Source organism: Prionailurus viverrinus, chromosome D3, assembly GCF_022837055.1.
Source record: "Prionailurus viverrinus isolate Anna chromosome D3, UM_Priviv_1.0, whole genome shotgun sequence".
Lineage (NCBI taxonomy): Eukaryota > Metazoa > Chordata > Mammalia > Carnivora > Felidae > Prionailurus > Prionailurus viverrinus.
Window position 1 is genome coordinate 23,556,118 of NC_062572.1, and position 24,043 is coordinate 23,580,160.

The 24,043-nt window shown below is 50.3% G+C and overlaps 1 protein-coding gene and 1 non-coding gene across 7 annotated transcripts; one reads left to right on the top strand and one right to left on the bottom strand.

Moving 5' to 3' along the window:
- Positions 1–998: 998 nt before the first annotated feature.
- SEC14L2 (SEC14 like lipid binding 2) lies at positions 999–22,718 on the bottom strand. Of its 6 annotated transcripts, none has more exons than XM_047828709.1 (12): positions 22,582–22,718; positions 20,398–20,473; positions 16,001–16,044; positions 15,539–15,598; positions 15,083–15,271; positions 13,989–14,084; positions 13,732–13,792; positions 13,018–13,101; positions 8,466–8,572; positions 8,221–8,360; positions 7,912–8,081; positions 999–2,554 (listed from the first exon to the last, which is right to left on the bottom strand). In XM_047828709.1, the coding sequence occupies exons 1-12, from the start codon at positions 22,633–22,635 to the stop codon at positions 2,424–2,426; spliced, it is 1,212 nt and encodes a 403-aa protein (XP_047684665.1). In that variant the 5' UTR covers positions 22,636–22,718; the 3' UTR covers positions 999–2,423. The 6 variants fall into 6 exon arrangements, with proteins under 6 accessions (XP_047684665.1, XP_047684666.1, XP_047684669.1 ...); XM_047828710.1 differs by lacking the exon at positions 22,582–22,718 and adding an exon at positions 20,038–20,164 and having other exon boundaries at positions 20,398–20,475; XM_047828715.1 differs by having other exon boundaries at positions 2,414–2,554; positions 7,971–8,081.
- Positions 4,358–4,430, top strand: TRNAK-CUU (transfer RNA lysine (anticodon CUU)). Its single transcript has one exon. It is a non-coding gene; the product is annotated as a tRNA-Lys (tRNA).
- Positions 22,719–24,043: the final 1,325 nt, after the last annotated feature.

Here is a 24,043-nt window from a genome sequence, read left to right on the forward strand (position 1 = left end):
AATGAGCAGAACAGAATGTGTGGTCTTGGGGTGGTAGTGGTTACTAAGAAACTCTTCCCCAGCTGGACCTCTGTTTACTCATGTGGGCAATGAGTGCACTTCACTAAAGCTCTGAATCCTTTGGATTTTGCCAGCGAAGATGCAGCCATTAAAGGCAGGTAGTCCTGGGTTCAATCCCAGTTGTGCCACCTATTAGCCACGTCAGTAAAATTTATGAGTAGTCAGTATTTACTGAGCACTCACTTGTTAAGGCTCTCTTCTAAGCGCTTTGCACGTAATTTCCTTGAATTTCTGCAACAACCCAGGGCCCTAACGAAGCACAGGGTTGTTACATGGTACCTAGTATGCGCTCATTAAAGAATTAGCTTTTATTGTCATCAAATAAAGACAGAGAAAATAAAGACCACTGATTCAATATTAAGGGCCCTATTTTCAGCCCTGGCCGTCTCTGTCATCGTTCGGTCGTGTAGGTCAGCCGGTTGGCGGTGACCTCGCAGGAAGCTGGGCTTGGGCCCAAAGTGATCTCCAGCCCCGGAAACATCGGTAATGCTGACGCGGAATTAGGAGACGGTCCCTAGCACCACGCGAGCGTCTTTCGTCCGTTTCCCCCCCCCCTCCCCCCCTCCCCCCCTCCCCCCCCGGGCCCACCGCAGGCGCTGCACGTACTCCCCAGACCCGCACTTAACAGCGCGCAAGAATCTTCCGGCGCGTAACGAGGGACCGAGTGGGGCGGGGCCTCCGCCCTGACCTTGAAGGCGGCCAGTAGCGAGCCCTGGTGCCCTTAACAAAGATGGCGGAAGACAGCAACGGGCTGGGCCAGCCTGGAGGCAAGCTGGCTGTTGGGCCCCAAGGGAAAGCGCGCGCCAGAGGGAAGTAACGGGTGACTTCTGCGCATGCTCCCCACCTATTGCCGGCTAGTTGCTGCTGAGGAGTAAATTTGTCGTTCTGAGGGAGGGGCAGAGAGGAGCGAGGCGGCGGGCATTGATTTCCACTTCCTGTGCACTGAATGTTGCTTTATTCATTGGTTAATTTTCCTAACAGAGCGTTGTAAACCAAGGTCGGGGTGACCCCTGCCAAGCGGTCTGGCTGCTGTCCACGCAGCCCAGCCCCTACTCAGTTTCACCAGACCATCTCCCCACGCTGGGCCGGGGCCTGGGTCTCGGAGGGAAAGCAGTCCCTGCGAGGGCCCAGGCGGGTTCGTTTTCCAGTGTTCGTTTGCAGGGCGTGGTGTTAAGTGCTGTGGTTGCCCCCAGGGTCCGTGCCCTCCAGTACCTGGTCGCCAAGCGCCCCCTGTTCGTCACTGTGGATGGAGGGGCTGGGGACCTGTGAGGCCGTTTGTGGCTGCCCCCAGATGCTGGCCCGGGCTTTGGCCCCCTGCCCGGGCAGCCTCCCCGCCAGACACCAGGAACCCAATGCACCAGCCGAATGCCTCCCACAGAGATGGGACTGCCAAAGCATTGCTGAGGTCAGTCAGGAAGCGGCCTGGCCGGCACCGTGGGAGACTCAGACTGGGAAATGCACTCACTGAGATCTACTGTTTTGAGCCCACTTGTCATTTTTGTGTGGGGTGCTCAAATGGAGAGTTAACTTGATGAGAGGCCAGCAGCACTGAAAAGGGGGGGGTGGAAGCCTCAGGACTCACCCCCACCCCTAACCTCCCTGGCCCATCATGGAGCTGGGATCCCTGGAGGTAATTTCCCTGTGCTTTGTTTACGTTGGAGGACAGTGGCTGGGCACCAAATCTCACTGTCCTGAGAAGCTGAGTCACTGACAATCAGTAATTAAAGAGGCAGCCAGTGGGTCCCAAGAATTGCAAAAATCTCAAGGTGGCCTTCCTGTCTACCCCTGAGTGGGAAGATCTACACTGACTCAGACCATCTTCTGAGACCTGATAGGCAAAGCCAAAAGATCCCAGCCTTGGTGATAGAAAGTTTAGAAGAGTTTTTGACCCCCACCATAACTCTAGCAACCTGCTACCTTGCTATACTCCTCATTATGATCTAGACTTAACATTTTCATTTGGGAACAAGTTCCTCCCCTACAGCTGGCTTCCCCAAAGTGTTAGGTCTCAATCTCTCCCCCCTTTTCTAATTTCTTCCCTGCTGCCACCCCCATCTCCCCCCCTTTCACTTCCTGTCTCAGCTGTCACTGGACAGGTAAAGTTGGCACAGCTTATAGGATGGTAGGTCCTATCATGGTGCCCAGCCCCTGGGACTTCTTAGCAATTTGAGAGGCAAGGGGACCCTCTCCTGCTACTCTCCCTCTTCCTAATTCTGAAATGAAAGTTTCCCAAATCCAGCCCAGGGTCTTTCTTGTAGCCCAGTTTTTTGGGAGGCATCTGGATACTGGGCAAATGACTGCTACAAGGGACAGAAACTGACAGGGAGACACTGAGGGAGCCAGGCCTTCTGTGGGAGGAGGCATTACTTTGGGGTGACTGCCCCCAGCTGTTTCATCTTCTCTTCTGAGGCTTTGTCTGGAAGCAGGACCTCCACAGTGAAACTGACCTTCTTGGCATGAATGAAGCTGTAGGTATTGTCAAACCGCAGGACATCTGAGGGGAGGCAGAAAACCAGACATTCAGGCAATTCTAACAAAGGGCAGCGAGTTTTGTTGACTGAACAAGGCAGTGTGGTCCATAATGAGGATGAAGGTGGCATAAGCAATGGTCCTTCACCTTCTGAAACTTAAATCAAGCTGGGTCGACAAGATATTCACAGAGAGAAAAAAATATATGAGACGGAACATGCCGAGCGCCAGATGAGTGAGAGAGACAACCATATCTGTTAACAGCTTGGAAGGAGAGGGCCCTATTGACTGAAATCATGTAAAAAGGCTTTTCAGAGGTGTTAGAACTTGAACTGGGCCTTGAAATGGCATAGCAGAATTAGTAGCAGCAGTAGTTGTCAAAATAATAATAGTTATGGGAAAATGCCTACTTATGTGTCTCAGCCCTGGCTTGGTAATCTATATATACTACTAGATTATTGCTCCAAATAACTATGAATTCAGTATTAATCCTGCTTTATAGGGTATAAAAAGGAGGTCACTGTATCACATGGTGAGGTGATAGAGCTGCAATTTCCCTCTGGTCTGCATTGTTGCCTGCCTTGGGCCCTGGAAAAAGACGAGCCCTGTTCAGTTTCTGGCCAAGGTAAAAAATACACAGAATTTTTGAACCAGGAATTCATCCCAGTGAATTTGTCCCAAATAAATGGACAAAGATGCTCATTTTGCCCCTGTTTGTAATCATAAATGATTAGGAAAACTCAAAGTGGGCATGCAGTTGGCAGAGAAGGCTTTGAAGCCTTGGCCGAGGAACAAACTGCTTTTAATCTAACCCTTTTTTTTTTTTTTTTTTTTGTTGAGAAGTTCCATTTCAGTCAAGTACCCCTTCAAGAGAACAGAGTGTGAGAACAAAAACACTCACTCTGCCCTTTCCCTATCCAGGAGTTCTCTCGCTTTTCCCAGCAAAAATAAAAACTTAGAACAAGCCCCCCCCCCCAAAAAGTATATTTAATCCTGAGAATTAGCCTCTCCTCTTTCCTGCCCCTAAATAAAATACATAGTTTAGACCTTGAGTAGACACTCCACCCACACTTTTTTCACGGTATGAAGGAAGTATTACTCATTGATTTTCTCTCTGCACCAGAGGTTTTTCAGAACCAGTAGTCCCTCCGGAAAGAGCGACACTGCCTCGCTGTCCTGGACAACAGAGCCCTAGCAACTAGAATCAGTCATGCTAGAGGAAAGGTCTGAGCTCCTTGGACCAAGCACCAGGATCAAGATGGCTCTGCCTTGTATGATATTTTGCTCTCAGAAACAAGGAAGAGGCTGTTCTAAGGCCCAGGCCCAAGGGAAGTGGAGTTCATGAACTACATGGTTCATTTTGACACTAATCATGTACTCACAGGCCTGTAGGGCCCTCAGAGATCCTTCCAGGCTAGGGCTCCTCAACCTTTGTTGGGGAACTGGCCCCTTGAGAATCTGATGAAATCATACAACTTCAGATCCCCTGGACCCCATCATGGACCCTTGGGGGCAGGGGGTCCCAATGGGAAAGGCACCATTCTGAAGAGTCTCAGCACATGGGTGTAATCATGCCCTCTCGTTTATGTACGGAAACAAATATATATTCTAAATTAACTTCCTTTTATTTCTCCCAGTGGGAGATTATATTGCTTTTTAAATCATGTGTTTAGATGGGTTATATTATCCATGAATTTCATTTGAGAATAGAAAAGGGGATGTTAGACACTCTATGTTATAAAAAGGGGGTGGTTTGGTCTTTTAAGATTCACAGTCACATCTATGGGGAGTCCACAAACCCCAGATTAAGACCTCCTGCTCTAGGGGAGCCTGGCTGGCTCAGTTGGTAGGGCATGTGACTCTTAATCTCAGGGATGTGAGTTCAAGCCCCACGTTGGGCATGGAACCTACTTAAAAAATTAAATTAAAAAAAAAAAAAGACCTCCTGCTCTAGCCCACTCCCCTCATTTTAAGAAGGAAAGCAAAAGCTGGGGCGCCTGGGTGGCTTCGTTAAGCAGCCAACTCTTGACTTTGGCACAGGTCATGATCTCACAGTTCGTGGGATCAAGCCCCACATGGGGCTCTGTGCTGACACTGCAGAGCCTGCTCGGGATTCTCTCTCTCCCTCTCTCTGCTCCACCCCTGCTCATCCTCTCAAAATAAACAAACTTAGAAGGAGGAGAGGGGGAGGGGGAAGAGGAGGAAAGCAAAAACTACTTAGAGACACCTGCCCAAAACACTTGGAGAGTTGATGGCACAGGGGGACTCAGAAACCAAGCCTCCTGGAGCCTGGCTAGACTCTCTTCTCCCCAAGACTCTCCTCCCCAACACTGCCTGGAAGTACTGTTGAACCTTCATCTAGTCTTTTAGGTCTTCTAGACCATGTTAAGTACTCCTGGCAGACAAAGTCTGTATCTTTTCTTCTGAATCTTCTTTCCAAGTATTCTAAACTCAGGCCCTCAGGAAATTTTAGTTGAGAAAAAAAATAAGTGAAATCAATTCAGACTTCGTTTCTCCTTCTCAGCCATTAAGTACACTTGGGCAAGGACCCGTGTGGCCTGGGGAGGATTAATGTGTTCTTACCACTGGAGGCTGGCACAGAGTTTTAATTTCTCCACTGAGCGATTATGTTCCACTTTGCAGGGGGTCACCTGGCTCTCCAAGGGCACTGCCCTCCCACAGGTAAGTTTGTAACCTAATACTGCATTCTCTCTGGGCTCAGGTCTAACCTGAGCCACGGCTCCAGACAACAGCTGATCCCACCTCATTGTCTTTACACCTGGGAGGTGGATGCCCTGACCTGCCTCTAATCCTCCTTGGAATGGACAAGAAGCGGCAGTCAAGGCCCCACAGGCCGATAAACGTTCCATCTGGGAATGTATCCAAGAAGAGCTAAAATATATTTGGGATTTGCAAACCTAAGCCTGGTTATGTTATAAGGTTCCTGGTCCTCTCTCAGGCTGTGTCCTTCCGGTACTATAATTGGTAATGAGCACTGCTGGAAAATGGGTGGGGCACTGCTGTTGGCTGCATGAATTTGGGTAAATTACTTCCCTGGTCTGGGACTCCACTCTCTGTTCTGTAACATCAGGGCAGACCTGATCATCTCTAAGATAGCTATGGCCTAGAGATCTGGACCAGGACTCTAGGATTGCCTCATGTCCTCTGTCTTTTGGTGTTCATATAAGCTACTTTGTGGGAGAGGTGACATCCCTTCTCTATACCTCAGCTTCCCCGTCCATTAAAAAAAATTCAAGTTGGGGCACCAGGGTGGCTTAGTTGATTAAGCGTCCAACTCTTGGTTTTGGCTCAGGGCATGATCTCATGGTTTGTAAGATTGAGCTCTGCATCAGGCTCTGCACTGACAGCATGGAGTCTACTGAGGATTCTCCTCTCTCTCTCTCTCTCTCTCTCTCTCTCTCTCTCTCGGCCCCTCCCTGGCTTGCTCGCTCTTTCTTTCTCTCTCTCAAAATAAATAAAGTTAAAAAAATATTTTAAAAAATTCAAGCTTGGGGCACCTGGGTGGCTTAGTCGGTTAAGCATCTGACTTCGGCTCAGGTCATGATCTCATGGTTCCTGAGTTTGAGCCCCACATCGGGCTCTGTGCAGACAGCTCAGAGCCTGGAGCCTGTTTTGTATTCTGTGTCTCCCTCTTTCTCTGCCCCTCCCCCACTTGTTTTCTCTCTCTCCCTCTCTCTCTCAAAAAGAAATAAAACATTTTTACAAACTTTTTAAAAAAAATTTAAGCTTATATACAAAATACTTTATGCTCTGTGGATAATAGTATCTGGGCTGGTGTGCTAGGACTTGTTCTTACTGAAGCATGTAGTAATATGCCTTCTCCTCCAAGGACCTAGCTGCTTGCTCACTAACAAGAATACTCCTCCTCCGTGGGGAGCCATACCACAGAGCATCTGAGGAAGGGGCTGTAGAGACTGAACATTGCCTGGCATGTGGGGAAGTACACGGCATCTGAGATCGGGATGATGTTGTGAGGCATCTGGGGGCTAGCTCAGATCTCCTGGTGATGCTGCCCTAGAAATGGGGCACAGGGCTTCTCCCATCTCCAACATCATCTCCAGGATGGCCCTTCTCCCTGCCAGGTCTTGCCCTAATAACAATAATGGTGACTACAGTGTGTTAAGTGCTTGCTGTACGCCAGGAATTATGCTAAGTGCTGCACAGACCTATCCCCATGAGGTAGAGAGTTTGATCCCCAGTTAGCAATCAGGAAACCGAAGCCCAGGGAGGCTGTCACTTGTCTAAGGACTAGTCTAGAGTCAAATCCAAGAGGCTTAATGATAAAGCCCTTGCTCTCATTGACTTTCCATGCCTGGCCCATTGGCTCTAATAGAAAGGAAACTGGAGACTGGAAGGGAAGTATGTGTGTGTGTGTGTAGTTTTTCTACTTATAAATGTAGTACATGGTCATTGTAAAATAACTATTTGCAGAACTCATGTAAAAAAATTAAAGCCCTCTATAAGCTTCTTACCATCTCAGAGATAACCACTATTCCCCAGAATTATTTTTAATATACATGTTTTAAAAAAAAGCAGAGTGTATACCATATGCTATGCTTCACTCTTTGTTTTTTTAAAACATGTACCAGACATCTTATGTGTCAATTTATTCCCTCTAATGTGTATATTGTGTTCCATATACGTATATGCATGGACCATAATTCATTTAACGAGATCTTATTAAGGCCATTTAGTTTATTGCCAGTTTCCCAGACTGCTAGGAACATCCCTGTACCTATATCCTTGTGTCTTTGTATAAACATTCCTGTAGACTAAATTTCCAGAATTAGAATTGCTAAAAGGGGATTTTAATAGATACTACAAAGTTGAGTGAGATCAAACACTTTTTCAAATGCCTGTTTGCCATTCTTATTCCTCTTGCCCAAACTTCCTATTCATGGTCTGTGCCCATTTTTTTTGATCAAGGTGGAGATAAATGAAGCTCAGAGGGATCAAGACTGGGCTTTTCAGCATTGCTCACCCGGGGATCCCTGCACCCACCCAGGCAAGTTCTGCCTCTCTGATGTCTGGGGAGAGGAACATTCCCAAGAAATGTCTGATGACAGTCATAGATCCAGTTAGTCTTGAACCAGATAGCAAATATTCTGAACCTTGTGATCACCTAGCACCATGATTCATCTCTACCTGGGAATATTTGGTCAGAGTCCCATCCTGCTGCTAACCAGGAGGGTCACCTGGTCATTGTACCTGTCCAAGCCTAGGTTTCCTTATCTATGTCAGGAGAGGGTTGATCTGATGGAGCCCTATGTCTAGTTCTAACAGTCTGAGAGCATAAACCCATGGAGAAAGAGGGACCTCACAGGCAGACAGCTAGGGCAGGGGCTGTAAGCCAAGACTTACAGATGCCAGGATCACTGCAGGTGAGGGTCCCATCCTCAGGGACGAGATGGGCATTGTACCTCTGGTTGGAAAGCACCTCCGTCATCTCCCCTGCCCGCTGCCGCTCCCCCATTTTGGTCTTCAGGAAAATCCCAAAACCGATGTCTGAACCATCTGACATGAACTGCCACCTGCAGGAGACATCCACCCATTGAGACGTGATTCCGTCCATGTGTGCACTCTCTGGGGTCCTGCCCCCAGGGCTTCTCCCAGCCCGGCCCACCCACTGGCTCAAAGGCACAGGCTGCCTCCTAGGGTCCAGAGCACTACCTGAGGACACAGCCAGGGAAGAGGATCTCATACTCCACTTGGTGGGAGGAGCCACGAGAAATCTGCACACTGTGCTCATACTGCTGTTTCACTTGATCTCGCACATAATACTTCTTCGGAATGTCACCCCCGTAGTTAATCTAGAAGCAGAACACAGAATGAACTGGAATGGGCATTTGAGCCAGGCTTCCCGGGCGATCCCCTAGCCCTATGGGCTACGCGGCGGGGGGCATGCAGTCCCCTACCTTGGATTTACACTTGGGGTCTCCATCAGAATCAGTCATGGTACCCCCATACTCCATAGGCAGCTGGTCAGGGCTGATATATTTCAGTAAAACCTCCTTCCAGTTTGCTGGGCAGTAGAGGGAAGGAAGGAGAAAAAAAGGGTCACCACTAGGCAAGATTTCCTCACGGCCCTGGTGGTCAACACAAAAGAGGCAGGAAAAACCCTGTCTGCCCCAGGACGCAAAACACAGGCATTAGGAGTACACAGTATACACACAGATCTGCAGGGGATTCAGGAGGAACCATCACCCAGAGGATTGCCCTGCCCTGAACTAAGAATCAGAACACCTTGAGTCGTGTCTCCCCTGCCTCTGGCCAGTTGAACAACCTTGGGCATTGCTTCACGCTGAGCCTGATTCCTCCCACCTTGCAAGGCTTCAGTGGGGGGTGAAGTGAACTAAGTACTTGAGAAGATGCCATAAACTGTTAAGTGCCCTACGCACATCAGAATATATTATCACTCCTTGGAAGATGATACAAATACCTGCAGTGCAGGCAGAGGGAACAAAGAAAGGGAAGGGCATCCCACGTAGAGGGAACAGCATATGCATCAAGCAGGAGGGCCTGAATCAACATAATCTGTCCTGGGTAGACTGAATTCCAGGAGGGCACAACCCTGTGTCTCATCCCCTACTTTCATCTATACGAATCATGCTCAGTCGTGAGTTACTGAATGCACCACTGTAGAGTGGCCCTTGAAATGGGTTCCCTTGGCTTTACCCCAGCCACGACTTTACTTCTGCTGTTTTTCAGGCTGTCTAAGCTGCCAGTGACTCGCCCCCCCCCCCTTTTTTTTTTTTTGTAAATAACCAAGCCCTTTCCTGACTCAGAGAGTTTGATTCTAGTGCAACCAATGCTGAGAACCAAATTCCTAACCTATTATCAGCCAAGTACAATATTTTGATGCTGGAAACCTTTCCATGCTGACTATATAGACCATAAATAGGCAGCAGCTCCAAGTCATGGGGTACAACCCAGTATCCTCTGTTGTTGGTACTGGCTGGAAGCCCACAGAGACTGTCCAGAGTCTCCCAACCCTCTGATTTCTAGGGTCCCGGGACCATGCAACTCCTGCGACACAGCGTCTGTGGTTTGGGGAGTGATTTAATCTGTGCTTCTAAGCCTCACTGACCAACCCAAAATGAATGTCTTCCCTCCTCTGCTGAAGATCCTGTATCTTCCGAGACTGAGATGGGTTTGGTTGAAAGGGTTTCAGGTGTGGGTGGGAGAACAGACGGCACCTTCTCTACAGCTCTGCTGCCAGGAAACCCAACCACCACATGCTCATGGTGGGTGGTAGCAGCAGAAAAGCCAAGAATCATCAGAGCCTTTTGCTCAGATTTTGTATGTCTTCCCCCAGCTCAGCTGGAGAGTTGGAATAAGGCCAAAAAGAACTTCCCATCTTACAGAGAGAGTAACTGAGGCAACAAGAAGCAGAACTTGTTGCTGTCAGAGTCAGGACCAAATCCCAGAAGTCCTGTACTTTCTAGAATGCTCCACGCTGCTCCCGGGGCTCATTAATACGCACTGGGAAGATTTCCACTTTCAATGTGTTGCCTAATGGTGAACATTCAGAAACGTTCAGAATCTGTATTACCTACCCCTAAATTCAACTCCACGGGTGACATCGAGTCTGCCAGGAGCCAGTCCCAATCTACCTCTGTGGTCTTTTCTTCCCACCAACTTCGCCTAATGTTCTGGTAAAACTCAGCTCCTCTCTGTCCGTGGCTGGCTTGATTCCTATGCGTCTCTTGCTCCAGCTTCCCTCTTGTGCCCTGATGTTCTCCTAGCTCCCCAGCACATCCAATCCCTGCCGGGTGTGGTCCTGCCAACGTCACCAATCATTCTTCATTCTCCCTGGTGGGCTCCTCTGGCTCTGCCTGCCCTTGAGCTTGGACAGTCCCCAGGGCTGAGCCTCCACTCTTCTGTGGGCATCCTTTATCTACTCACAAGGTTTTAGTTGCTGCCTGTATTCGATAACTCCCGAATTTCCAAACTGGAGTTCTCTCCTCAGCTTCAGGCTCAAGTAACCCCAACATCTGTGTATCTCAGAGATTCCCCAAACTCAACATCAAGCTTATTCTTCCAGTTGTGTTCTCTAGCTGAACGAATTGTACCAGAATGATTGTGATATCCAGTCATTCACGCCAGACACCAGAAAGTCATTTCTAGATTTCTCTTCCTTCCTCTATCCAGTCGACTGAGTTCTGCTGTTTCACTTCCTAAGTAAGTCTCTAGTCCATCCTCTTCTCTCCATCCCTACTGCCACCTCCCCAGCTCAGGTTTGCAACACCTCTTGCATGGACTGTGGCCACACTGCAAATTGGTACCTGTGCTTTGCAAGCTTGCCAGTAAAATGTGTCTCCATTTGAAATCTGATCCTGGTTGGGGTGCCTGGTGGTGCAGTCGGTTAAGCATCTGACTCTTGATCTCAGCTCCGGTCACGATTTCACATTATGTGAATTTGAGCCCTACGTCGGGCTCTGCACTGATAGCATGGAAGCTGCTTGGGATTCTGTCTCTCCTTCCCTCTGCCCCTCCCCAGCTTGTGCTCTCTCTCACTCTCTATCAAAATAAATAAACTTAAAAAATTAAAAAATAAAGTAAAAATCTGATCCTGGTTAAGAAGATGGGGTACACATATACAATTCTACTTTGAATACTACTACATTGAATACTACTCAATGATAAAAAAGAATGAAATCTTGCCATTTGCAACAACGTGGATGGAACTGGAGGCTATTATGCTAAGCGAAATAAGTCAGAGAAAGAAATATATTATTTGACTCATGTGGAATTTGAGAAACTTAACAGATGATCATAGGGGAAGGGTATGAAAAATAAGATAAAAACAGAGAGGGAGGCAAACCATAAGAGACTCTTAAATACAGAGAACAAACTAAGGGTTGATGGGGGTGGAGGGGTGGGGGAAAATGGGTGAGGGGCATTAAGGAGGGCACTTGTCAGGATGAGCACTGGGTGTTATGTGTAAGTGATGAATCATTGGAATCTACTCCTGAAGCCAAGACCACTGTATGTTAGCTAACTTGAGCATAAATTTTAAAAAATAATAAGGGGCGGCACCTGGGTGGCTCAGTCAGTTAGGCGTCCAACTTCAGCCCGGGTCACGATCTCACGGCTCGTGAATTCGGACCCCACATGGGGCTCTGTGCTGACAGCTCAGAGCCTGGAGCCTGCCTCAGATTCTGTGTCTCCATCTCTCTCTCTGCCCCTCCCCCACTCACTCTGTGTCTCAAAATAAATAAATACATTATAAATAAATAAATAAATAAAAACATTAAAAATAAATAAAATATATAAAAATAAATAAAACAAAATAAATAAAAAATAAATAAAAACATTAAAAACATTTTTTTTTAATAATAAAATAGGGGCGCCTTGGTGGCTTAGTCAGTTAAGCATCCGACTTCAGCTCAGGTCATGATCTCACGGTTTGTGGGTTTGAGCCCTGCGTCGGGCTCTGTGAGCCTGGAGCCTGCTTCAGATTCTGTATCTCCCTCTCTCTCTGCCCCTTCCCTGCTTGCACTCTGTCGATGTGTCTCTCAAAAATAAATAAACATTAAAAATAATAATAAAATGGCTAGAAAGTTAATTAATTAATTTAAGAATCTGATGCCAGTACCTTCCCTGCTCAGAATCTTCCGTGGTTCCCAGTGGCCTGTAGAGTCATGTCCAGGCTTCTCGGCATGGTGCCCTGGATTCTCTGTGCCCTGGCTCTCGGCCCCTCTCCAGTGTGGCCCCTCTCTTGTCACACCCTGCTGTGCTCTCTACAATTGCCTAAACCACGGTGTGTAAGGTCTTTTCTCAGTGCTGTTCTTTCTGCCCAACAGGTTCCTGCCTGGCATCATCTTGCTGCCTCTTAACTCATTCTGTAGCACTCAGGTGAGGTAGGCATCTGCTCCTTCCTGGGTCAGGAGAAGGTGAGTGTCCCTGCTCAGTGTCCCCACCCACTTGCTTTCTCTCTTTTACATGTAATGTGTTGTCTGCATCTCCCTTCCCCAACAGGGCCTGGAGCTCTTCAAGGGATTCTATCTTACTCATCTTTGTCACCTAATCCAGGGGGCCTGGCACACAGTAGGTGCTCATCAAAGGAAGCAACTCCTAGTTGCCCCTAACTGAAAGCAACCTCTGCTCCTGTTTCCTCCATGCACCTTCTCTCTGCTGTTTCTAGTACCTTTTCTAGCTTGTATCATCGCTTTCTCTCTAAAGGTCTTCTCTCTCCTATTACCCTGTAAGCTCCTTAAGGGCAAGACTGGTATTCTGTTCACCTTTGCATCTACAGTGCTGAGCTCAGTACTTTCTTCTAGAGCATCTGAGTGAAAGAGTTCTTATTAAAACAGAAAGGCAGACCCTAGCCCGGCCCCTATTTGCTCCTGGGTCTCACTGCTACCAAACCAGCAAAGGAAGCCTTCACCTTAGATACATCTAAAGCTGTCCCCAATTTGGCCCACAGAGCATCCAGTGGCATTGAGAAGAGTCTGGGCTACTCACCCCCCAGGACCATGATCTTCTTGCGAGTGTCCTCACTCAGGAAGGGCTTGATGAGGTTATAGGCCACAGGAAACAGCTTGGGGGCTAGAACAGAGACCAGGCAATGTGAGACCGGGAGCAAGGCTCACTTTGTCCCTAACAGTGTCCTCCACAGCCCCTTGTGTCGGGCCACAGGCTCCCCAGTGCTGTGGAGCCCACACAGCCCAGGGTGTGAGGCTTGGCACAGGCACCTCTTTGACATCCAGCTTCCCTGTCTAGAAAGTGGGTATTGCCTTCCTATCTCACCCGTCTGGCTGGCTCCAAGGAGATAATAAATCCTAAAAGCTTTGTGAATTGTAACCCAGTCTGCATATGTCAGGGGTCCCCAGATCCCCTCCTCTGCCTCACCCCATTCTACTCCCCTGGACCTGTCCCAGAAACATTTTGGGCCCCTCTTTCCCATTTGACTTCATCACAGATAGTTCCCAACTTACCTTTATTTTTTTTTTAATTGTTTTTTCAACATTTATTTATTTTTGAGAGACAGAGAAAGACAAAGCATGAGGAGGGGAGGGACAGAGAGACAGGGAGACTCAGAATCTGAAGCAGGCTCCAGGCTCTGAGCTGTCAGCACAGAGACTGACACAGGGCTTGAACCCACAAACCATGAGATCATGACCCGGGCTGAAGTCAGGCACTTAACTGACTGAGCCACCCAGGCGCCCCTCAACTTACCTTTAACAACAAAAAGACGCTTCAGTGTCTCAGGATAGTTTTCCTCAAACATGCAGAGAAACTGTGGAAACAAATCACGGAGTCCAGAGGGCCCAGACCTCTGTACCAGGGAGGCAGGAGGGAGGCAGGAGGGAGGCAGGCCCCGCCTCCTTCAGGCTAAACTCCACCCCCATCACCTCACCCACAGAGCATCTAGCAGAGGGGCTCACTCCTACTTTTTCTCCTCCTCACAGCCCCCTCCCAGCCCTGCTCCTCACCTCTCCATAGGCCTCCACCGCAGGCTTCCAGAGATGCTTGAGGCCAAGACCCTCACAGTCATAAATCAGGGTGACTGTCTCCACCTTCTTCCCCATCTGCAGAGGACAGAGGAGCAGAGTCACATCTTGCTGATTTGGTCATGGGCCCAGATCTGGACAGGGCCATACCAAGGGCCTTCCATGTTGAAATAATCACCCCCAGGCCAGAATTGTGGCCTAGGCTAGTCACTCTTCCTGCCTCGGTGTCCCTGTTCTTGTCCAGTAAACAACTGGGTGGATCTAGATTCTCTCTGAGGTCCCTTCTGTTCTGCAGTTTGACCTCGTGGCCCCCCCTTCCTCTGTGTGCAGCACCTGGTAGTGTTCAGTCCGTGGGGCCTTGTTGGGCAACTTTTCTGGTGAGCAGGCACGGAGACTCTCCATCCAACCTAAGCCCTTAAGGGTACATGCCCACCTAATGATTCTCTGTGTCCCCAGCCTGCAGGATCTCTGCACACACTGGGCTCTCAGTGCATGTTTGTGAATGACGGTGTTGGAGTGTTCCCAAATTTATCACATTATTTCACTGGATCCTTATGATAGCTGAAGAGGAAGGCAGAAGAGATGGTCAGTGTGGCTCCAGCTCTCCCTTCAGTCTTTTTCTTAGAGAGGGAATCACCTGTCCTCACCTTTTTGTTTTGAATACAGACTCTGAGCTCATCTCACCAGCGGTACCCAAACACTTGTCTGAGGACAGGCTGGTCCGTGACAAAGATTTTACTGGTGCCCAGATGAATGAGAAAAACAATGATAATGTAATAAATTTCTTCAATTTAAAGGACTGCTCTTTATTCTGAGATTATGCCATTCCTATAGTTTTGGGGGCTGATTATGGCAATAGTAGCTGGTACATTTTCTTTTTAAGTCCTTACTTGGAAAAATAAAAATTTGGCAACGTATGTCAGTCCCCAAAACTTTGTAATTTCACTCATGTGTGAAATCCAAACGTCTGGGCCCCAGTCCTGAAGCTGTGCTTAAATCCCTGTGTGATATGCCTGTTTCTGCTTGAACACCTCTACTGTGATGAACTCATTTTCAACCGTGATAAGCCCACTTGCCTTTTCGGTCTGGCGGACACACTCCTGAAGAAGCCGCTCACAGTCCCGCATCTTGGTCTTGAGCAAGTCCTGTTTGGTGGCTGAGAGGAGCAGACCCTTGGCATCCAGAGGTCCAATGACATCGTACCAGACGGGGCAGCCATCCAGGTCATAGCCACACATGCCCCCTGACAGATACTGTTGGACCACCTGGGCAAAAACATAGAGGAGGCACCTGGTCAGCAGGCCCAGGGCAGTCGTGCCTTCCCTGTATCCCAGAGCCTTCCCAGGGGTTCATCAAGCTCTCCCTCCACAGCCTTCTCCTGGGTGCCAATAGATAACCCACCCTGGGAACCACTGGGGCTCACTTAGAATTGTCAGACCTTTCCTCTGAAGGTCCCAGTCCACCAGATTCGGGCACAGATTGTGGGTCTAACAGACCCAACGTAGGGATGGGGCAAGATCATTTGTCCTCACCTCTGGAGGCTGCCAGCTCATGATGTTGTCAATGTCCTTTTGCTTTCGGAACTCCACGTGCTGCAAACACACAGTCAGGGCTTTAAAAGAGCAGGAGTGGGGGGAACCCTTAAGGGGTATCTAGCAATAGATGACAGTATGAAGAGGCCACCATCACATCTCAGGTACGTCATGAGAAGGCAACTGGCAGGAATGGAAAAGAAGGCACTGCATGGTTTAGAGGTCTGGGAAGAAGGGATTATAATTCTTGGCTGGCCCAGAACTATTAAAGTTCTGTGTTTCCAAGGAAGGGAATGCACTTTGTCACAGAGGTAGAAGGTAACAATGGTCAGCTAATACTCAGATATGTCACACAAGCCAAAAGCTGTGATTGGATGGGCAGGGTGGGCAAAGGAAGCACAGTGTGATCCTGACAGGCAGGAATGGAGGCAACAGCGGGATATGAAGCCAAATGGATCTCACCTTCCGGAGCATGGCTTCGGACTTCTGCAGGTCAAAGTTTCTAGCTGTAACAGGGAAACGTGGTTAGGGTTAGACCAGCAGGCTGGGCATCCAAGGACAGGGAGATTTCCCTATTCCCACGCAGGGGCTGACTCCCAGATCACCCCACAAGCAGAAGGTAACATGAAGACCTTCACTGGGTGCTTCTGGAACACCATAGTCCCTGAAGGTCAAGGATCAGGGCAGGTGGCTAGAGCCTTGCAACTTCAGGATTAAAAGAATTTTACCCTAGTGGATGCAATAGGTGAAAGATCTTATCTTCTCTCACGGAAAGTAAACCCTGGACCGCTTTATCATTCTGCCTCTCCAGTTACACAAAGTTAATCTTCACGGTCTAACATCCAATTCTGAGAACTTGATCCACAGTTCAAAGATGAGCATAGTTGCCCCACAGTCTGGGGTGGATCTGGCAGAACATCCCAGTAGGATAGAGTTGATGAGCCTCGAGTCAACCTTGCCCTATCTTCAAAGGATCCATGCATACCCTAATGAGACACAGAGGGCCCTCCTCCCACGGTTCCTGGAAAGCTTCAGAATTCAAGTTCACCTGGGCCAAGTCTTCATTTTATGTTCCAACCCCAAGTCATTCTGCTCAAACTTGAACACAAAGACCTCACTACCCCAAATGCCACCTCCTTCCAGGTAATCTGCACTGCTATTTGCACTCAGTCCTCATTGTTACACTGAGATCTGCCTCCGGGACACTCAGAAAATAGGGTCGCTTCCTCAGTCATGTGACAGCCTCTTCAATACTAGTGAACTCTGTGCTGCCACCTGAGTCCTCTCGGCTATCATGTTGCCCATCCATGGATCCTTTCTCTAACCATTTCTCACAGCCCAGTTTCAAGTCCATCTACAGAACTTCCCTTTAGATGTTTCCCAGTTTGCCAGTGCCCTCCTTAAAGTGTGCTGTCCAGGGACACCTGGGTGGCTAAGTTGGTTGAGCATCTAACTTCGGCTCAGGTCATGATCTAGTGGTTTGTGGGTTCGAGTCCTGCGTCAGGCTCTGTGCTGACAGCTCAGAGCCTGGAGTCTGTGTCTCCCTCTCTCTCTGCCCCTCCTCCGCTCATGCTCTGTCTCTGTCTCTGCCTCTCAAAGATAAATAAACATTAAAAAAAATTTTTTTTAATGATAAAGTGTGCTGTCCATAACTGAGCACAGCACCAGGTGTTGTCTACCCTTCTCCAACAAAGCCTAAGAAATTTCTCGGCAACAGTCCCACCCTTAACTCAGATGGAGCTTTCAGTCAACGGAAACCCCCAAATCCTTTTCAGCTGTGCTGTTGGGAAGCCTCCATCCCATATGTTGTGAGGTGGTTTTCTGGACCCATCCCTATCAGATTTCCTCTTGTTACAATCAGCTTCATTTGATCCTTTAAAGAGTTTTTGAGATCCAGACTCTTACCAATTTTGCCAACTGACCTATGAACCTTCCCTCCCAGCTGCATGTCCTCTGTGGATCTGATTGGTATCTAGAATTGCTGACAGCCCTGGAAGCTGGGCCAGACAGGCTGCCCTCTGGACTGTCACCTTAATCACTGATCTCTGGGAGTGGCCGAGCACATTCCCTGACTCTGCTATCATGAAATCCAGTCCACGCTCCTGCACCCAAAGGGTATATCAAGAGATTTGACCAATGCCCCCCCTCTCGTTGGTGCTGGACACACATTGGTGAACAGCCTTTGCTCTTAGGAAGTTTCTTCTGATGGCCACCCTTTACATGCCATCATGGCAGCAAGGGGCCGCTTTTAGAGGAATATAATCTGGGTTTGCCTCTCAGCCCCTCCACTTTCTCGCAGTTTGACCTTGCACAAGATACTGCACATCTCTGAATCATCTAATGATCTGGAAACACATGAAAGATGCAAAGCAACATGCTATCATGATGGGGGAACCCAGCTGGTCTGTGAAGGAGTGGTAGTGAACTGTGAGCCCCCTTATCTCCAGGTGGCTCTCCAGTTAACCGGTATCTGCAAGAGTCCAACATCTAGCATCTTCTTTGAGGGCGCTCCCTAATATCTGCCAGAGTCCAACATCCAGGGTCTTCTTTGAGGGCCCTCCCCAAGTTGCCACTTGGCCCTGACTGCCTCCCCATGCCTGCTGAGTCGGGCCTCTCCAGAGCTCCTGCTACCCTAGTCAGGGGCAGCTCAAAGCATGGCTTAGGGCACTGCCAGAGAAGCTGGTCCAGGAGCAGCTGTCCTGGGTTCTTATCTGATCACTTCCTAGTCCTAGTGAAGAAGACTCAGACATCCTTTGCCCCCACCCCGCACGCGCGCACGCGCGCACACGCGCACACACACACACACAATATTTCTACCACCTCCTCGTTTTCATCTGGCCACCTGACCCTGTACTGAAGCAGTACAGATTTGTGTGCCTGCTCTCAGGGCTTGGGGCCAGCAGAAAACTCAACCCATGTGAGGAGAAGGGGCCAAGAGTAGAAGCCCGAGTTCATACCTAGGTTAGAGAAAGACATTCTGCTGGCATGCGCCTTGAAAATGTTTCCTTTAGAATCAAAGGTAAGAGGGAAAATGTTTCCTTAAAAAAAAAAAAAGGCAACAAAAACCGTAATTGAAATTCATAGCAGAGTCTGACCCAGCCTGAGCTCCTGCCCAGGAAATGTGAGGCACAAAGGGCAGAGGAGACACTTCCTCTGTCTTCAGAGGGCAGGGGTGGCTTCCTAGAGAGACTGCTGGCCTGGGAGTCTGGGGCCCTAGGTTTCTGCCCTGATTCTGCTTCTCATTAGCTGTGTGCCTTCAGGTAAGTGCCTTCCCCGCTCTGAGCCTCAGTTGTCTTAACCGGCAAATGAGGATGACTATACTCTTCCGTATGCCTGCAAAGAGAGGGGTTATCCAAGGACTGGGGAGTTGGGAATGCCTGGGAAACCAAGTGCCAGGAGCCCAGGTGGTCTTCTCTTAGATAAAAGAGCTGTGTTATGTTGTTCATCTCTCTGAAACCACACGCCTCTACCTAACAGCAGCTCGGTGGGGTGTTTGATCATCTTACAGCTGGCTCTTTAAGGCAGCACATTCTTCCCACGCTGCCTACCCGCCCACTTCTAGCTAAGGCCCTTCAGCAAAACATCCTCCACCCCTGGACTGAGGCCATTGAGCCCCCGTGCCGCCCCTTCACCCAATCCAAGTGGGCTGATGGTGGTGCTGGTGGGGTAGTCACAGCTCTTTTTGGGGGAAAGGGCAAGTGGCACTTCCAGAGGCACACAGGGCCCCGTGTGGCTTCCCTGGCTGCACCTGCCATGGGATACATACTAGTACCTTTTCTGGACAGAAAAGGAAAATACATCTTTTCACCTGTTCCAAGACCCCTAAGGTATGTACGTGTGTGTATGTGTCTATAAATAAATAATCAGGCATGATTTGTACTTTAATATTTGGGGCTATGATTCTACATCATAATTGAATCTCTGCCAATCTAACACAGTGGAATTTTCTCTATTATTTCAGTGTCTGCTAAGAGAATTTCTATAAAGAAAAAAAAAGTGTGTCACAGGAACCAGAGAGGGTAGCACATGCCTTGAACCACAGGAGGAAAAAAAGGGAAACAAGAAAGGAGAGATTTCAGGAGTTGGGGCATGGAGCTGAATTGGACTCTGAAGCTAGTAGAAACATGTACATTTCATCACCACACACAGAGTTCTGTCATGTTACATCCTGTAATAGGCAAGGCACCCTGTCTGGTCCTGTTCTAGCAGAGAGGAGCCTAAAGCAGATGTGTGCCCCTGGCCCACATGCCACAGCCAGACCAGGGCAGAGTTAGAGCTAGAACTTGAGGCTCTGGAGCCTGGTAGTGGCCTGAGGGCAGTCTTGTCAACCTAGGTTTGGCTGAGTGCTCCCACGTTCCCCGTGCACTCTGCCCCTCCTTCAAGCCACCTAAACTGCTGGCAGCAGGTGGCTTGCCATCCCAAGAGGTCACAGAGGGGGCCGGCCTCTCCCAGGGGCCTGCACTCTGGTTCTAAACTTGGCTCTGCCTCTGACTACTCACGTGGCTTGGTCTTCCTAGGCTTTTCTTCAACCCATTTCCCCAAGTCCATCGGGAGAGTGCATTTATCAAATGGATGGAAAGGGCACTGGGCTGGGAGTCAGCCCACCAGTTCTAGTCTTCTCTCTGCCTGTAATTCAAGCACTGTGTGACTTGGAGCAAGTTACTTCACCTCTCTGAGCCTCAGGGTTGTTATCTACCCAATAGGAGGATCAAGGTTATACAATTGCCAAGAGCCCTTTGGGTTCTAAAGGTTGAATTCTCCGGATTCTCAGATTGCCAGGGGCAGGGTTTCCAGAGTGCACCATTCTGTTACCCAGGACAAGCCCCTGCCCCAGCCTCCCGCAGCCCCAATTCCCTCACCTCGGAGCCAGCGCAGGAGAAAATAGTCATCTGGATTTGGCAGAGTAGGCAGCACATCCTGGACATTCTCCCGAAACTGTAGGGAGAGGCAGTAGGGTGAGTGGCAGGTCCCACCCCAACCACCCTCTGCCGGGGGCTCTCCGCAGGGACTTTGCTAGACCTCTCTTCAATACGGTCAACTTGTAGACACTGGCTGAGCACATGGGCTGCATAGTACACTCTGCTGCCTCAGTGGATAGCGAGGAGGAGGCAGGAAGGAAGTAAGACACTACCTCTGCCTGGCTGTGTGCACTTCCACTCCAGTGTGGCAGGTGGGCATATGTGTTCCCAGCTGTGATAATAGACACTCCGGCACATGCCACAGTAAAAGCTATCAGTTTGCCAAGCGTTCCCTGTGTGCCCAGCACTGAACTTGGCATTTATCTTATTCATGCCTCACTCAGAGTCCCTGGAGGTTTCACTGTCCCTATTTTACAGATGAAGAAATTAGAGCTCAGAGAGGCTAAGTAACATTCCCAAGGCTGAACAGCTAGTAATCAGCAGAGCTGGGATGCAAACCCAGGTCTGTCCGAGGCCAGACAGCACACTCTTTCCACTGTAGTCTTCTGCCCTTTAGTAATGGACTGGTGAACAATGTGCTGGGGGAGCAGAGGAAAAGTTTTTATGACCGGCCCAGGAAGACAGTGGTCTCATACGACTTCAAAAAAATGGCATTTGCGTTGGGCTAGAAGGACTTCAAAGGCAGCAGGAGGAGGGAGGAGGGCAATCCAGGTGGAGGGAACAGTTCCAACAGGAAGCCATGAAGGCGGAAAGTGCAGGGAGTGCCAAACAAGGGATGGATGTGGACATCCACCTCCAAGTAGGTGAGCACACCCCCACGTGCTCTCCCCATGCCTCCTGCTCCTGGCCACTCACCTTTCCCTACTCACTGACCTTACAGGACAGTCCAGAGGGGACCAATGAGGACCTGCCACCTCCACCCCTTGCCTAGGTCAGCCAGGGACTTGAACCATCCCATCCCATCCCCCAGACTCCCAGACTCCCAGGGGAACTGCTCATCCAGGGCCCAGGCATGAAGCCACCCCTCACCAAGGACCCTACCCAGCCCCTGGTTTCCAGTTTAATCACCACCTAATCCCTCCTCTGCCTGACTTCCCCTGCAGGTCAGCAGTAAAACCTGAAACCTCCCTATCCAGCCTCCCTGGGATGGGGGAGGCCCAGCCTGGGGCAGAACCTTCATGGGGTTGGTGCCTCAGCCCACTGCCATGGCAGGAGACATCTGGCCCCCCACCCCCTGTCCAGCGATGGAAAACTGCTCAGCTGTGAAGATTCCAAACCTTCAGACCGGACCCAATGGGTTCTGGCTCCCAGAACAGCCAACCTCCCCTCTCCTCAAGGGCAACAAAAAGTAGATTCAGTTGGTGGAGAGAGGGTCCAGCTTTCAAACTGCTGCCCCCTCCTCTGCCCAGGCGCCAAGGCAAAGCCAGGCTTACCTTCTAGCCTTCTGAAGAGCATCTGCCCCAGTCCCAGGGAGGGGCCTGGATTGCAGGACAAGGGAGGGCTGGTCTGAGCTCAAACTAACCTCAAACCAGTGAGTCGCTGATAGGATTCCAGCATTCACATGAGGGTGCTCCCTTCAACACCATCGGGTCCAACCCCTCACTTCGTTTCATCAAGGAGCACACAGAGAAGGACCGGTTTTGCCCAAGGTCGGCAGAGAGACTTGGTGCCCCAGAAAGGGCTCTCCAAGTATCCTCAAGAGCTGTCAGGGCCCTGTTCAGGGTGCCACTGCCCCGTAAGAGGAAAACCTCTGGGAAATGGAAGGGAGCAGCCCCCAGGGCCCAGCTGCCAGTCTTGTGAATGAATATTGCCTTTGTACCCTTAGCTACCTCCGAGGGCTTCCAAGCAACCACTTCTTCCCAGTTGGCACCGCCAAGGTCTCGCTCGGGGCTGAGGCTGGGGTGGCCAAACTTCCCCGGGGCCTCCTCGGCGGGCGAGGGTTGGGAGCGGCAGGCCTCGGGGAGAGGGGCGCGAGGCGCCAGGTGCTGCCGGCCGCAGCTCCGCCAGCCTCCCGCCGGTCCCGCACCGTCGCTCGCCCCCCGCCCAGTTCCTTCCCAGCTCTCAGCTGCCGGAAGGTGAGGCCCCGGGCCGGGGGGCGGGGGCCGGGCCAGGATGAGGACTCACCTTGGCCAGCGCCTCCTTCTGCTTGGGGCTCAGATCGCCGACTCTGCCGCTCATCGTGGCTCGGGCGCGGGCGCGGCGGTTGCGGCAGCTGATGGAGCACGGGTCGCTCTCTGCCGCCGGAGTAAAGTCCCAGCCTTTTCCCCGGGCCTCGGGGCTGGCCGCCAAGCCCCGCCTCTTAAAGGATCCCGAGGGGTGGAGTAGGGAGGGATGCGCTGGGCGCGGGAGCCTCTGGCGCGTTGCCCTCTATCCTCCTGAAGTCGGAGACCCTGGCAGGAGGCGACCAGGGGTGCCCCACCCGGGCTGAGGTTAGTGGACATTAGAGGGTCAGGAAATCTGGGTTCTGGTCTCAAATTTATCCTTAGCTCCCCTGTGACCTTGGATGAGACACCTGACTCTCTGGGCCTCAGTTTCCCCATCTAGGTGCTATCTAATGACCTCTCCTGCAATCAGACCCCATCGGGCAGAACCTCACTGCCCCAGATGGTGAAGAGCTTGCCTGGTGCCGCTGTGGAGGGCCAAGTCCTGAAACCTAGACATCGCCCTGTGATGAACCATGGTATTGGCCATTTCTCTCTGGAGCCCCTGCCCTCTTTCCCTTTGCCATTGGTTTTGGACCACTGCTGCCAACCAGCTTGGGGTCTCTCAGTGTTGACAGACTTTTCCCTCCACCTGTGAGACAGGCAGGCCTAGGGAACAAGGAACCACAGACCAGGTATCCCAACCCAGGGCCCTGACCTCTGCTTCTGACCTTCCCAGCTCTCCAAGAGCTGCTCCTCAGCAGGCAGAGAGGAGTGCTTCCTCTCTGGGAATCAGAAGTCCTGGGTTTGAATCCTAAATCCTCCACTTCTGTCTGTCAGACTTCAGCAAGCGACTTCACCTCTGTGCACCCAAGCTTCTTCATTCATGACATGGAGATGATGATCTGGATTTCAAGTCAGCTTGAGAGCATCAAGGGAGCTTATATAACGTATATAAGTCACTCTGTGCCTTATGCACTCAAGTGCCTAACAAAGGGGTTGCCTCTGTGACCACTCCCTAGTCTGCCCTGCACACCTCCCTTTGCCGCCTGCCTGGCCAGGCTTTGGCCTCTGGGTGGGGATGTAGGGTGGACATGGAGGAAGCCACAGTAAAGCCACCGCTCAATGAAAGCAGGCCTGCTATCAGCTTATCTGCTTCCCCTGCTTCTGCCCAAGGGCCAGAGCTCTGGGTTCCTATAATTGCGAGTCTGACTTGTGTGATGGATGCTTCAGTGCCATGTGACTGTCTTGCCATGTCTCACAGCCCCTTCCTCATACAATGAAGCCCTTTCCTCCTTTCTGTGCTCAACAGCCTCCTCCCTCTGTCTGCCCCCTCCTGCCCTCCCCCCCCCCCCCCCCCGCAACACACACACTATATACTCTCTTCCTACCTCTGTGGTAGCAGCTGCTCACATACCCTGGACCATTCTTTCCTCCTACTGTGT

Coding starts and splice junctions, on each gene's coding strand:
- SEC14L2 (XM_047828709.1), bottom strand. CDS start 22,635: ATGAGCGGCAGAGTCGGCGATCTGAGCCCCAAGCAGAAGGAGGCGCTG. Junction 13,793..13,988: donor CGGTGGAGGCCTATGGAGAG/GTGAGGAGCAGG, acceptor TTGTTTCCACAG/TTTCTCTGCATGTTTGAGGA. Junction 2,555..7,911: donor CTGCAGTGATCCTGGCATCT/GTAAGTCTTGGC, acceptor GCCTCCCCTCAG/ATGTCCTGCGGTTTGACAAT.